Source organism: Cottoperca gobio, chromosome 1 (assembly GCF_900634415.1).
Source record: "Cottoperca gobio chromosome 1, fCotGob3.1, whole genome shotgun sequence".
Classification (NCBI taxonomy): Eukaryota; Metazoa; Chordata; class Actinopteri; order Perciformes; family Bovichtidae; genus Cottoperca; species Cottoperca gobio.
In genome coordinates, this window is record NC_041355.1 from 26,971,019 (window position 1) to 26,987,458 (window position 16,440).

The following is a 16,440-nucleotide window of genomic DNA, read 5'->3' on the forward strand; positions in this document are numbered from 1 at the left end:
ATCCAAATTATGTGTGTGTGTGTGTGTGTGTGTGTGTGTGTACTCACAGCTCTCCAGCTGCATCTTACACCGCTGTGTGTCCATTGGGAAGAGTGTAAGATCCAAGGGACAAGACAGTGTCACTGACAGCCTACACACACACACACACACACACACACACACACACACACACACACACACACAGACACACACACACACACACACACATAGTTCATCAGGAGAAAAAAAAACCTTATTGAATTTCACTTTACTCTGTTTAAAAGGTACAATGTGTAAATATATTCTAGGATTTAAACTGAAAACATAAAACAATGAACCAACATTATCAGCAAAATGTGAAGACGTAACAGTGCTGACGTTATGTCAAAGACGTCTATGTGTTACAGAGATATCTACTGAAGTTAGCATGCTAACAGCTAGCTGCGCTCCGTACATTCTGTAATACCACTTGTTCCTCTAGAGGTGATAGTGAGTCAGTGTAGCTCCAGTCTGCCCTCAGTACAGAGGGAGAAAAAATAGAGCTGCTCCAACTGGCTATACAGCTATTGTCTGTGTACGGTCCATGTCTGTTTTATAGATTGTTTATTGGATTACATTCAAAGTGGCAGAAACGTGAAAATGGTCTGCCCCCTAGCCTTTTCCTCACAGCTGCTAGGAGGCTGTTTCTCTGAGTATAGAGCTGTGTGCAGCCCTGGGAAACAGTCTAGCATCAGTTAGTAGTTAGCTCGAGTTCAGTCACAGCACTGATGGTCTAATCCAGGGGAACTGCAAACATTGTGTTGCTACTGTTATACAGATCCACCAGCCAGCTGTGACTACCGGAACTCAAGTCTCTTCACCCGCTTACTGGGGTTTCGTCTGATAGAGGCGGTTCTGTCGACTTCTCTTCTCCCTGGTGGGCTCTCCTGGCCACCCCGCTCCCGGGAAAACAAGACAAATATGCGGGTCATTTTCTTGTTTCTGCCACTTTGGAATTAGTCCAATAAACAAATTAACGTAAAATTACACGGATCGTACAGACACACACGCACACGCACACACACATTAGTCGGCTGTTTGACCAGTAGCCGGCACTTATGGAAAGCTGGTCAGAGAAGTCACCTGAGAAAGCTTCCCCGACCCACAGCGTTGTCGTGGAAACGTTAGCTACTGGCCGCTAGCTCAGACGTCTCCATGTTGAGGCAACCCCTCAATCAAAGGTATTCTCTGAATTTCGTCAACATGCTAAAAGGTTTACAATGACAGTGTTTCATGCTGATGTTAAGAAGGTAAAATGTTGTTCCCAATCTAAAATGATTGTGTCATTTTGAAGGTATTTGGTCAAATGCAAATGTCAAATTTCATGGCAATCCATACAATAGTTGTTGAGATATTTTATTCTGGACCGAAGTTGTGGACCCAGTGACATGGAAATATAGTAATTCAGAAAGATACCAGTGATTGACTGCAAAATCAGCGGTTCTGTCTCTAGGAGTGATTGCTATTAGTAGGTAATGGATCCGTGATTGATAAAAAAGATTCAAAATGTGCGTGCATACCTCATACTGATTAAGACATCTCCGTTCCTGAAGATGAAGAGCAGAATGTTGTCCTGTGTGACATCATGGAAGTTTGCATTTTTCTCATTGGCAAAGAAAAGGTCTGGTTTCCATAAACACTGGAACATGTTGGGGTCAATAGTTAGTGAATCGCTTTTAAAGTCGGTAGGAAGTCGTAGACGAGGGTCATTCCATCTCTGACGAAGAAATATATTCACTCTGTAGTCCTGTAGAGAGAGAAAAACAATAATTGTCTCCACGTCAACTGCTGGTCTTGCTAATTCTTCTACTACTTGTCGAACTACTACTTGTCGAGCTACTGCTATTCCTTAGCCCCATTACTACACTGCTAATATTATTAATATTGATATTACCATGTTGTTGTTTTTACCAGTGTTAAAGGCTCAGTTCACCAACATTATGAAAACACATTATTTAACATACCTTTAAGGTATCTACCAAAAGCTGTTCTAGACACTGTCTGTAATTACATCTGTAGTTTGGTTCATTTGGACTGGACCAAGGGAAAAAAAGATACCTTATTGAATTTTAGTTCTGCCTGTTTCCTGACTTTTTACAAACAAACCAAGAGGAGTAAACATGAAGTTATACAGACTGACAGGTAACTTATTGATTAGACAATTTTATTGAATGTCATCCCGCATCATCTGTGAGTCATCAGGTCCCACATAGAGAACTCATATTGACTGCCTGGCTGACAGAGGTTTGTGCCTCACGTTAATGCTTTTGATGTTTATATAATGTTCTTTTTTGTAACAAAGACCTCACAAAGAAATAACAGATTATAAGCATTAGTATTAGACTGCAGATGGACTGCATGTTATGAATAATTACTAAAAGGTAGAAACGGGACGAAAAAGAGGCGTCTTGTAAAGTAATGATTCTGGGCAGAGGAGGATAAAACCATTGCTGGCTGGTCATCGGCTATCAGTTACATTTCCTTACATTTCCTCCGTGGCAGTGCGCTACTCAAGACCGGATCTAGGGGTGTCTTGGAGAGGCCCAGGGTGAAAGTGGCCTTTTATTCGGGTGGCCATGAGCCTTATAGCATACTGTAAATACAAACCCCAATTCCAATGAAGTTGGGACGTTGTGTAAAACGTAAATAAAAACAGAATACAATGATTTGCAAATCCTTTTCGACATATATTCAATTGAACACACTGCAAAGACAAGATATTTAATGTTCAAACTGATAAACTTTGTTTTTTGCAAATATTCACTCATTTTGAATTTGATGCATTCCAAAAAAGCTGGGACCGGGGCAACAAAAGACACCTCTTTGGAACATTCCACAGGTGAACAGGTTAATTGAAAACAGGTGATTGGGTATAAAAGGAGCATCCCCGAAAGGCTCAGTCGTTCACAAGCAAAGATGGGGCGGGGTTCACCCCATGAACAGCTGCATGAGGAAATAGGCCAACAGTTTAAGAACAACATTTCTCAACATACAATTGCAAGGAATTGTATTATCTACAGTCCATAATATTATCAGAAGATTCAGAGAATCCGGAGAAATCTCTGCATGTAAGCGGCAAGACCGAAAACCAACATTGAATGCCTGTGACCTTCGATCCTTCAGGCGGCACTGCATTAAAAACCGACATCATTCTGTAAAGGATATTACCACGTGGGCTCAGGAACACTTCGGCAAATCATTGTCAGTTAACACAGTTTGTTGCTACATTTACAAGTGCAAGTTCAAACTACCATATAAAGCAAAAGCCATATATCAACAACACCCAGAAATGCCGCCGGCTTCTCTGGGCCCGAGCTCATCTGAGATGGACTGACAAAAAGTGGAAAAGAGTGCTGTGGTCTGATGAGTCCACATTTAAAATTGTTTTTGGAAATCATGGACGTTGTGTCCTCTGGGCTAAAAAGGAAAAGGACCATCCAGATTGTTATCAGCGCAAAGTTCAAAAGCCAGCATCTGTGATGGTATGGGGGTGTGTTGGTGGCCTGGGTAACTTGTACATCTGTGAAGGCATCATTAATTCTGAAAGGTACATACAGGTTTTGGAGCAACATATGCTGCCATTCAAACAACATCTTTTTCAGGGACGTCCCTGTCTATTTCAGCATTTCAATATTTGCAAAAAAAGTTTAGTTAGTTAGTTCGATAATTCGTTTCAACCATACAAAACAGGTAAGGTGTGAAAGCACTCTAAGTGAAGTGTGTGTGTGTGTGTGTGTGTGTGTGTGTGTGTGTGTGTTTCACCATAGTGGTTTCCTGGATGGACCCAAAGCTGTTGATGAAGATATTCACCCTGGACTCAACTGGGATACCTGAAACACACATACGACAAACTTAAACCAATATGACACCAGACTGTTTTATTCCATGTAAAACAGAGACATATACAGTATATCTCAAAAGTGAGTACACCCTTTAGATTTTTGCAAATATTCTGTTATATCCTTTCAGGGGATAACATTATCCTACTGAAACTTTGATATAACTTAAAGTAGTCAGTGTGCTGCTTGAATAACAGTATAGATTTATTGTCCTTTGAAAATTACTCAGTACACAGCTGTTAATGTCTAAACAGCTGGCAACAAAAGTGAGTACACCCCATAGTGAACATGTCCTAATTGTGCCCAATGATGTTGTTTTCCCGCCCTGGTGTCATGTGACTCGTTAGTGTTACAAGGATTCAGGTGTAAATGATAAGCAGGGCTGTTAAATTTGGTGTTTTGGGCACAATTCTCTCTGAATGCTGGACAACATGGCACCTCATGGCAAGGAACTCTCTGAGCGGCTGAAAAAAAGGATTATTGCGCTTCACAAAGATGGCCTTGGCTATAAGAAGATTGCCAACACCATGAAAATGAGTTGCAGCACAGTGGCTAAGATCAAACAGCGGTTTTCCAGGACAGGTTCCACTCGGAACAGGCCTCGCCAGGGTCGACCAAAGAAGTTGAGTCCACGTGCTCAGCGTCATATCCAGAGGTTGGTTTCCAAAAATAGACGTGCGAGTGCTTCCAGCATTGCTGCAGAGGTTGCAGAAGTGGGATGTCAGCCTGTCAGTGCCCAGACCATACGCCGCACACTGCATCAAATCGGTTTGTATGGCCGTCGCCCCAGACAGAAGCCCCTTCTGAAACCGATGCATAAGAAAGCCCGCAAACAGTTTGCTGAAGACAATGAATCCAAGAACATGAGTTACTGGAACCATGTCCTGTGGTCTGATGAGACCAAAATAAACCTGTTTGGGTCAGATGGTGTCCGGCGTGTGTGGCGGCACCCTGGTGAGGAGTACCAAGACAAATGTGTTTTGCCTACAGTCAAGCATGGTGGTGGCAGCATCATGGTCTGGGGCTGCATGAGTGCTGCCGGCACTGGGGAGCTGCATTTCATTGAGGGACACATGAATTCCAATATATACTGTGACATCCTGCAGCAGAGCATGATCCCCTCTCTTCGGAAACTGGGCCGTAGGGCAGTTTTCCAACATGATAATGACCCTAAACACACCTCCAAGATGACAACGGCCTTGCTGAAGAAGCTGAAGGTTAAGGTGATGGACTGGCCAAGTATGTCTCCAGACCTAAACCCAATTGAGCACATGTGGGGCATCCTCAAGAGGAAGGTGGAGGAGTGCAAGGTGTCCAACATCCGTGCGCTCCGTGATGTCGTCGTGGAGGAGTGGAAGAAGATTCCAGAAGCAACCTGTGCAGCTCTGGTGAATTCCATGCCCAGGAGGGTTAAAGCAGTGCTAGATAACAATGGTGGTCACACAAAATATTGACACTTTGGGCACAATTTAGACATGTTCACTATGGGGTGTACTCACTTTTGTTGCCAGCTGTTTAGACATTAACAGCTGTGTACTGAGTAATTTTCAAAGGACAATAAATCTATACTGTTATTCAAGCAGCACACTGACTACTTTAAGTTATATCAAAGTTTCAGTAGGATAATGTTATCCCCTGAAAGGATATAACAGAATATTTGCAAAAATCTAAAGGGTGTACTCACTTTTGAGATATACTGTATATTTTCTGATTAAATGCTGAGTTACTGTATATCTTGGAAAAACCTGCGGAAAATTCTACATGAATGCACTGAAAGTACATGCATTGGTCACTAAAAATTGTCCCACTTTTCCACTGGTGGGCTGTAGGGGGAAATAACACACACTATCCTCCAGCCTCATAAAATCCACATGCTGTTCTCGCAAAGGCGCTCCTCTCTATATAACACTACTATCTTTTTGCAGTCAGGAGTCTGAAGCAGTATCGATGCTTGTGAATTATCTTACTGTATTTCATGTCATACAGGCACTGTAATGGAAAATGTCCATATGTCCATGTTAAATTCTTATTGTTTAATACTTGGTACAAGTACCTTCTGTCTTTCCCAGCATATCTCTGTAACTTTATTTATTCCCACCATATTCTTCTTGTGTTTATCCCAAATGGGTGAGTCCTTCTCCTCTCCCCTCTCTACTCACTGTTTTATTTTATCTAACACCTGCAACGGTCATTTTTTGTAAAGATCTAAAACAGGGGTCACTAACAGGCGGACCGTGGTCCGAATCCTGACCCAGACGCCAACCTATCCGGACCCGGACCTATAATCAATAAATTATTAAGGGATTTTCAATTTGGACGGGGCGCTTCTATTTTAACCGGCGCAGCTTTTCTCGTTTTTAAGGCACTGGTTTAGCGGTTCAGGAAACTCACAGACCAATTACATGCGAGTTAAGCCATCCCACGTGATGCTACTCAGCCAATCAAATCTGTGCATTCCAACCGGCAAACATTGTGACTCTGAATACAGACAGATGAGAGGTGAGAGGCGAGTGACAGACGGAAAGACGAGTAAGCGATACAGGGAGAGAAGGCGGAGAAAGGGAGAGAAACACTGACGAAGAGACGAGTGAGTGGCAGACAGGGAGAGAAAAATAACTACTCATGGTGCTCTCCAAGAAGAGAAAAGTCAAAACCAAACAAAACCAGGGTCTCATACACTCAGAGACCGTGGTGCTCATTAAAATCGGTGATGTAAAATGTCACTATGAGACAAAGCACAACGTTTTTGACCAAACATACCCACTCAAGTCTGAACTGAGGTCACAGAAAATAAGCACTCAGAGCCCAATATGATTTTGATTTGTGACAAAATAAAGCATATAGGCCACCTGTCAGCATCGCTATCAGCCACAGATAAAAGTTTAACCCAGGATGTGCTATCCTGGGTTAAACTGTTCAATTGTTAAGATGTGTTGAGACTGATTTATTCTAACACTGGTTGAGACTCTTAAATCAAGATGTGAAACACTTAAAGAAAAAGGGAAACTCAAGCTGCGGCTACACTTTATTTTATTATTTTTTTTATTATATATCTGTATAGTTCAATGTTAAGTGACAATAAATATTGTCTAAATGTTTTTAAATTGTACTTTCTTTATTAGATTTGACAGTCAGTTGTTGATTACGTGCAGACGTTGATAGAGCTACTAGGCTACTTCAATATATATCACACTAATTCATAACACACAAGTTAGACACTATGATGCTCCGGACCTTTGCTTGCGGAAATTTTCTCTAACTGGACCTCTTAGAATTGTAGTTGAATACCCCTGATCTAAAACATCCATCAAATTTAAGATCATAAAGTCATCTGATAAAATAAACAATAAAAGGTTAATGACAACAGCTGTACTAATCGAGAAATTCATATAGAATATCTGTGATCTGTGTCCATATAATGCTGGGCTTTTTCTGTGCTTCACAATATTTCACTACCTGATAGTGCCGACGTTCATCTGTCTTTTGACCATTAAAGCCTTCATATTTCTTGAGTTTTAATGAATAACATGCTACAGGAAAATATGTTATTGCTGGCAAGACAACAAAGACATTTGTTACACTACCGGAGTCCAACGTACAAATGCAGAGTAGTTTTATTTTCTTTGTGGATTGCTTTACAAATCTTAGCTGGTTGTTTATTCTCTTCAAAGAGAGAATTAAATGATTACCAATAAATCAAGCATCTCAATGAAAATTGTGTGAGGTAATAAAAAAGTCAAGTAAGGAAATTAACTCACAGGATGCACCATATTTGTTAAGTGATATCAAGAGAGAATTACTATTCTTGTGGTGCTACCACCTTATAAGGCCCATACTGAGGAATGCATATTAAGATCAGAATTAATTTACAACAGCTGCCTTATTTACTATCAATAAGAAATAATTAGTAGACTGCAGCCGACACATCTGATGGATCGTTCACGGCTGCACGTAACCCAAGATTCATTGCGCGATGTTGACAAGTTATTTTCTATGAAAAATGGTGTGTCCCCGACCCAGCAGCAGCAGAGATATATACTTTTAAATTATTGGGTATTGGGTTTCAACTCACTCGAATAGCTAAGGATACAAATGTAAAACAAACAAGGGACCTAAAAACCTCAAGCTTCTCTCTGCTGGAGAAACTTGTTGAGAAATAAATGCCATGTAAATGAATTTATTTTTAACTGATAAATAAATGATTAATTTATTTCAAGGTTCAAGAAGCATTTATTGAGTACATATGATGTATTAACTTAGAAAAAATATTATTTATCGAATTATCAAACTAAGAAAAATTATTGCATGATTATTTAAATACATATAAAAACATTATAAAACAACATAACAAAATGTACACTATATACAGATACAGTTTGTCTCATTTTGTAAACCGCTGAGTTCAGCCTTTGCGGTCTACGGAGGACCTCCAAAGACCACGAAGGCTGTGTCCTCCAAAGGCTGCAGCTTCTCCTGAAAGGCATGAGCCATATCGCGGAATGTCCTTTAAGCTCTGCATATACTCCTTGGAATCTATCATGAATGTCTGTTGCCAGTACCAGCCACAACAAGCCTGCACACCAAGGACCCCAGTCCCTCAACTCCACCGCCAGACATGGATGAAGTTGAAATTGAGTAGCATTGAGAAACCATACCCCCTCCTCTCCCCCTCTTCCTCTCCCTTCCTCCTTTTTAACGACAGGATGAACAAATTGGTGAAGGTGGTCTTAAACTGACACCTCAAATAACCCCCTGTTCTAAACCATCATTCCCCACCATCATCCCCCATTCTTCTCCCCCCTCCCAGACTTCCCCCTTGGCTTATACCAAAAGCCCGCTCATGGACACTCAAGGACATCACCCCCCCCAACTGGTCACCAAACTGTTCTAGTATGTCATTCCGTTCATGTCTTGACTACTACCAGACTAAATAATCAGCGCTCGGCACGCACTGCGTCTGGTTATCTTAGATATATCAGCGCACAGCCAGGACCGGATTTGACTCCTGTCACAGACTCCCTGCAGCTGAAAGTGGCTCTTTTGATTGTCAGATCACTGGCTAACAAATGTTTTTTTGATTAATGATATGATAGTTCAAAAGAACTTGCACTGTATGTTTCTATTTGAGACCTGGTTAAACAACATTACTGGTGAGGCAACACTGACTGAGCCGTGTCCTCCAAACTATAAATACTATCAGGCACTATTGAACTTGAAAAGTTACTAGACAGCTACGATCTAAATCAAAATATCAGTGAAACCCCTCATCAACATGGTAACACACTAGACTTAGTGATAACGACAAGGCTGGACATCGGTAAGGTCTCAGTAATAGAATTACCAATATCTGACCATCACTGTGTGTTTTTTGATACTAACCTAATCTTAACAAAGACCAAAAGACAGACAGTGGTCAAGAAATAAATACTTGATGACACAGCAGAGGAAACATTCTCTAACATCGTGAGATCATTTGAGCCATGCTCAGACTGCTCCTTAAATCTCATGGTTGAAAATATAAACAACACCTTGACATCTACCCTTGATATTGTTGTTCAATTAAAGGTCAAAAAGAAAACCACTGACAGAATCTCCCCATGGTTAAACAACAGCAATGTTACTCAGACTAAGAGGACTTGTAAAGCAGCTGAATGAAGATGGAGGAAAACTAAGCTCACAGTTAACTATGATATCTACAAAGAATCCATGGCTGCCTATGGTAAAGCAATGCAGCTGGCATGAAAGGATTACTTTTCTAAGATTAGAATGTTAGAAATTCTAGAATACTATTCTCGACTATTAACCAACTACTGAACACTGCCCCCACCCCTCCGCAATCCTCTGCATCAAAGTGTGAAGAACTCACATTGTTTCTCAATAATAAACTTATGATGCAGACACAGAGAACATCTGCATACATTGTGATGTAACCATGGGAACATTCACCTGCACCCATTAACTGAGCTTCATAAAACTGTGATGGAATGTAACTCCACCACCTCTTGTATTGACCCGATACCTACAGCATTCTTTAAGCGGATATTCAACAGTATTTCAAGTCAACGGAACAAAACTGAAAACTGTAATCCCACTAGTAGGTCATGTAACAAAAAGAGAGATGATGCTGAATAACATGGGGAAACTTACTCCTTTGATTAAACCTGAAGTTACAAGTCTTGGTGTTATCATAGACTCAGATCTAAGCTTTAAATCCCACATAAACAAGGTGACGAAAATATAATTCTTCCACCTTAGAAATATAGATAAAATCCGACAATTTATAAATCAAAAGGATGTTGAAAAACTAATCCATGCTTTTATCTCAAGCATCTCCCAAAAAAAACAACGGAGAGACTTCAGCTCATCCAAAATGCTGCAGCGAGGCTGCTGACTAGAACCAAGAGGAGAGACCACATCAGTCCAATGTTAGCCGCTCTACACTGGCTTCCAGTAACTTTTAGAATTGACTTTAAGGTCCTCCTTCTTGTATACAAAGCCCTAAACGGAACTGCACCAAATTACACTGCCAACTCTCTAATAAACTATCAAGAACATTACGATCATCCACTACTGGTTTATTAAATGTTCCCAGAAACATCCAAAAGAAAATTGGGGATGCAGCCTTTTGCAATTATGCACCAAAGCTATGGAACACTTTACCTGCAGACATTAGGGAGGCAAGCTCGCTCAATATCTTCAAAAGTAAACTAAAAACATATCTTTTTTAATAGTGATATTTTATATCTCTTTACTTTAGCCTTTTAATGGTGATATTTTATGTATTTTTATCTTAGCCTTTTAATGGTGAATTATTACTGGTTTAACATTGAATGTGTAAAGGTAACTAGGATACATTTTCAGAGTTGTGTATTTTTGAAAAACTTGAGATCAAATAGATAATAAATAAATCAAATAAAAGGTCAATAAAGAGATTGACGCTGTAAACGTAAATGAAAGACTACCAGGAATGGGTAGCAAAGGGAGTAAACCAGTTGAATGGCCACAGGGGCCCATTGTTGATCTCATGCTTTCAAAATATGGCCCTGATAGTTTAAAACAAGAATGGTGTGATGAATGTGGTTTTCCGACAGGAGGGTCGTTAAATACTGCACAGATAGGGAAACTAGGCACAATACTCCAGTGTTTCCCCTACCATTGTCTTGCAGGGGCGCTGAGCCCTGCCCCGCCTGAAATTCAAGGTGTTTTTAAAATGTATTCACAACTCACTTTTCACATTTCCAGGTGTTTTTTTATTAAATAAACTAAACGCGTATGCTATTGATCTAATTTATGTGCACGTTTCAGTTTGTAATGTCTACTTTGCGCATTCACATTCACTCTCCTTTAAATAAACCCTTAATTCACAAAGTCAGAAGTGAAAATATGTCAGCTCTACACACTGTTTTTCTCTATTGTCTCTCTTTGTCAGCCCACTGAGATCTCTCGGTCTTAATTTAGACCATTAGCTAAATAAAATGAAAAAAGCGGCCTGAAAAAACAACCGCATCTTAACCGTAATCAGCGAATTGTGTTGTCATATTAAACTGCAATTCACAGAGTAACGCTTCATATCAACTGTTTGCTTCCTTTTTATATTCCTCGGAAACTTCCATCCATTCCTCCCCAGCCTCCGGGGGCGTCTCCTCGTCAGATGCCTCGGACGAAGAAGGGGGGCAAGCCAGTCGCGATGGGACCCCTAATGGTGGGGTGGTCTTGGCTGGCTGGTCAGGCTGCCGACGGTGAAACTCCCTGATCAACCGGGCATCCAGGACGTGTCGCGCAGGAACCCAACACCTTTCCTCAGGACCATAACCTTGCCGGTCCACCAGGTATTGCAGACCCCTTCCCTGGTGGCGGGAACGAAGGAGGCGGAGAAAGGTGTATACAGGACCGCCATCGATGAAGCGAGGCGGTGTGGGAGGCGGAGCAGCTGGGACCAGTGGGCTCTCCCGCACAGGTTTAACCCTGGAAACGTGGAAGGTCGGATGTATCCGCATGGAACGGGGCAACTTCAGTTTGAGCCTGGGTAGCCTGGGTCCAGGTTCGGTAGCAGTAGTTAATGAAAGCCTGGACGGAAGGACAGGAGACCTCTTTCTCCAATGCGGGGAACAGTGGCGGTTGGAACCCGTAGGCACACTGAAATGGGGACAGTCCAGTGGCAGAGCTGACCAGGGTATTGTGGGCATATTCCACCCATAGGAGCTGATGAGACCAGGCCGAGGGATGTTTGGAAATCATGCACTGAAGTGCTGTCTCCATCTCCTGATTTTTCCATTCTGTCTGCCCATTTGATTGTGGGTGGAATCCGAAAGATAGGCTGACGGTGGCCCCCAGGAGCGAACAAAACTTCCTCTAGAGTATGGACGTGAACCGGGGTCCTCAGTCAGAGACCACATCGGTAGGGAGTCCATGGAGTCGAAAGACATGCAGCAGAACTAATTCCACAGTCTCCTTGGCCGACGGGAGCTTGGGCAGCGGCACAAAGTGGACCATCTTGCTGAACCGGTCAACTATAGTCAGGATGGTGGTATGACCGTTGGACATAGGCAGGCCGCCATTCCTCCAGCGCCAGCTTAACGGCCAATAACTCCCGGTTCCCAATGTCGTAATTTCTCTCTGCCGGCGAAAATCTTTTAGAGAAGAAGGCACAGGGGTGAAGCTTCTGGTCGTCGGCCGCCCTCTGCGACAATATGCCCCCTACCCCTATGTAGGAGGCGTCCACTTCCACCACGAACTGTCTCTCTGGGTCCGGAACTCGCAGGATGGGAGCAGAGGTGAAACGGGACCTGAGGTTCTGGAAAGCCCCCTGAAACAGCACCTTTGAAGAGGTGAGGGCCGTGAGTGGAGCAGCCACCGTGCTGCAGCCGCGGATGAACCTTTGGTAAAAGTTTGCGAACCCCAGGAACCGCTGTAACTGTTTACGTGAGTCAGGAACCGGCCAGGAGGTGACCACGGAGACTTTGGCAGGGTCCATCTGCATGCTCCCCCGTCCCACGATGTATTCCAGAAACGAGACAGAGGTGGTATGGAACTCACATTTCTCGGTCTTTACAAACAGCGAGTTCTCAAGCAGGCGTTGAAGGACGGCCTGGACATGCACATGTTCCCCCTTGGTAAGGGAGTAGATCAAAATGTCGTCTAGGTATTTATACGAACACCTGCTTGTTCAACATGTCTCTAAGAACATAATTTACCAATGCCTGTAATACTGCTGGGGCTTTTATGAGGCCGAACGGCATCACCAGGTATTCATAATGTCCAGAGGCTGTGTTAGAAGCTGTCTTCCACTCGTCTCCCTCCCGGATCCGAACTAAGTGGTAGGCATTGCGAAGGTCCAACTTTGTAAAGATGGTAGCCCCCTGAAATAACTCAAAAGCGTAGGAGATGAGGGGAAGAGGATATTGGTTCTTTACCGTGATGTTATTGAGGCCCCTGTAATCAATACACGGCCTCAGAGTCTTGTCTTCTTTTCCACAAAGAAGAATCCCGCCCCTGCCGGTGAGGACAAGGGACGGATAATCCCGGCAGCCAGAGAGTCATTAATGTAACTTTCCATGGCCTCCCTGTCGGCTGCCGATAGGGAATACAGGCGACCAAGAGGAGGGGACTTGCCGGGGTGTAGCTCAATCGCACAGTCGTATGGACGGTGCGGGGGCAGAGACGTAGCCCGGGCCTTGCTGAATACCTCCTGGAAGTCATGGTATTCAACCGGCACCCCCGATAAATCCGGAGCAGGACTGGAGCAGACAGACTGCTGCGGAGCGGCGGCTTGCTTCAGGCACACCTTGTGACAGGCAGGGCTCCTGTCACCCTGTCACCCAGTCAATGTTGGGGTTGTGGCGGTGGAGCCAGGGGTAGCCCAGAATCAACGGAAGATGAGGAGACCGTAGAAGGTGAAACTGGATGGTCTCGTGGTAGTTGCCGGACAGTAGCATCCGAACAGGCATGGTCTGGTGAGTGACGGTCCCCAGGAGGTGGCCATCCAGGGCCGGAACGGGGACCGGAAGAGGAACCCGGTCAATCCCCAGCTGCAAGTCGAGGTCCTCGTCCATGAGGCTAACATCAGCCCCGGAGTCAATGAACGTAGTGAGGGCGTGGGACCCGTCAGTCAACAGCAGTTGAACGTGACACAGGGGTCTTTGGTTGGGGAAGAGTCTTTGGGTTAGGCTCACCAGTAATGGGGAACATACTGTGACAGAACCCCCCGTCAAGGGATGGCTCCTGACGTCCCCAATACCTACAAAAAATAAATAAAAGAAGTCACTCACTCAGTGCCAGATTGTTCTCTACTCATGTCAGACTTTCCAGCAATTATCCCCGGACTGATTTCCTTTTACCGACCCTGCCTGTCTTCGAAGTACCCGCCTCGTCAAATCCCCGGAATACCCACCAGTCTTCTGTCCCCGACCTCAAGCTTGGTTTCCTCATCTCTGAACCTGGGTTACTTATGTCTGAGTAAGACCCTCTGCTGTGTGAAATTATCATTTTGGATTAGGTCTCTGCATGTGTCCTGGGATTTACCTGTTCCGGTAAATAAACCTATGTATCTACAATTCCTGGTTTCCTGTGTGTTGCATTTGGGTCCTTACACTCTCTGTGACAGTACAATCTGGCACTGAGTGAGTGACTGGGAGAGGCTTAAATAAGGGCTTGATTAATTGGCAGCAGCCTGAGCCCAAGGTGAGGTAATGAGGTGGGAGTGGCTGGCTGGTGAGGTGAGAAGGAGGCGGGAGTGGAAAAGAACCGGGCTGAGGTAGGAAGTACTGGAGCAGACTGTGACATCATAGGCCTATGAACAGGAAGCATTTCAGATTTAAATGTTATTAGACGAATGAAGTTTGGTGCTATCTGATTGTGGATAGAAGATTTAAATTCACCTTTGGGTCACCATCCTTCTAAAAGAGAAAAATTGCCAATAAATGAATTCAGTCTTAATTCTGTAGATTGTTAATAAGTACTTGACTCTCCAATGACTGGTTCATACACAGAAAATTATACAAATGATATGTATATTGCGATTGGAAGCTAGGGCACTGAATCCTTATAGTCATGGAAGTGGTACTTCTAGCGAGTCTAATACAACTGTCATGCTTCAGGACAGGGGAGGACCCAAATGCAGAATGCCAGTCAAGGTTTTAACAAAAAGAGGGCTTTATTAACAAAAGCTAGCAAAATACAAAAGTACAAAAATACAAAGTAACACAATAACACAAACCAAACTGAGGAAGACACAGGGTAGGCATGGGTAAGCATGGGGAAGACACTAGGTAACATTACTGACAAACCGACAAGGAACAATCAGACAGACCAGGATATATACACACATCAAACGAGGAAACAAGACACAGCTGGGGAAAAAGGCAAAAACACAAGGTAAAACAAGACAAGACACAAGGGGATGTGAACATTTCAAAATAAAACAGGAAACACGAAAACCGGATTGTGACAACCAACAACACTGACGACTAATTAATGTTACTACCTCCATAGAGTGCAAATTGACTTAAAGGGTTACACATTTACACAGATATAAATTATTCTGAAAGTGTTCAGTGAGTTGGCAGGATTTCAGTGGCTTTACTAGTATAAGGTGTTAACTATAGGTTACCTATAATAGTACTAACTGTCAAATGCTTAGTTGGAAGAATACATAGCCTATATACTCAACCATACAATGTATTATACTAAATTCCCAATATGTCTCACTTAATAATTTCAAAATGCTTGGAATTGAACATGCAAAATAAAGTGAAATCACCCCAAACAGTGGCAGCTGCTGCAGCAATTCAGTGGCTGGCGGAAGGGCCACTGCTAGCTGCCGTGATTTGAGCTTGCTCCTTCTCCTTACTTTTTGGAATTACCCTACATCAGGATAAATAAGTGTGCAATGTTTTTTCTAGCGACAGCCAAAGTCGGAATCATCAGCCATAAAGACCATGGCTCCGGTCGAATAGTCTTTAGGAAGGTTCCTAACTGTCAGCCATGATCAAGTTCAAATTCTGTAAATGCTAAAGAAAAGTGTTTCAATGCTTCCTTTGTTATCTCCTTTAGGATAAGATGCACTTGACCATCTTTTAGAAAATGAAAGGAGATAATGCTGTCCCCTTGCAGCCGCACAGTTCACAAAAATGACCGATCACCATGACCTACAAACCCGATATTCGCAATAGTTACTCCATAAAGACGAGGAAGTTCCCACTTTGTTGGGCAAATCTGTATGAGACAGTCCTGCTCTCACCCAGATAAAATGACAGAAGGAGAAGGATGTTTGGTAAATAAAAACATGCACTTTTCAGGGAAAACAAAAACACCCCGCTGCAACGCAATCTCTCTAAAGCGTTCACACACCAACACTCTCTCTGACGGCTCTGGCTCTTTGTCACTCGTCAGGACCCAGCCTACTGCAAGAGAACAGAACCATTTGTTTATATTATGTGACAGATTATGTCCAGCTGTCTGATCTCTAGCTGAGAAACTCCCATCTCTCCCCACGGACAACGAGGTGCAAGGGTGGCACGTTATTGTAATGTTGGACTTGTTAATCGTCAATTCAAGCAATCATAGAATTGCCACATCAAACGAT

The 16,440-nt window shown here is 43.0% G+C and overlaps 1 protein-coding gene across 4 annotated transcripts in view; it reads right to left on the minus strand.

Annotated features, from left to right (window-relative positions):
* The window catches only part of LOC115011225 (glycine receptor subunit beta-like), a 78,361-nt gene that overhangs the window by 20,529 nt on the left and 41,392 nt on the right, over positions 1-16,440 (minus strand). For all 4 annotated transcript variants that reach the window (XM_029436293.1, XM_029436283.1, XM_029436310.1 and 1 more), the window contains 3 exons: positions 3,781-3,848; positions 1,539-1,765; positions 48-130 (listed from right to left, as the gene is read on the minus strand). In XM_029436293.1, coding sequence (XP_029292153.1) covers positions 48-130; positions 1,539-1,765; positions 3,781-3,848 — 378 coding nt within the window. The remainder of the gene's footprint in view (positions 1-47; positions 131-1,538; positions 1,766-3,780; positions 3,849-16,440) is intronic.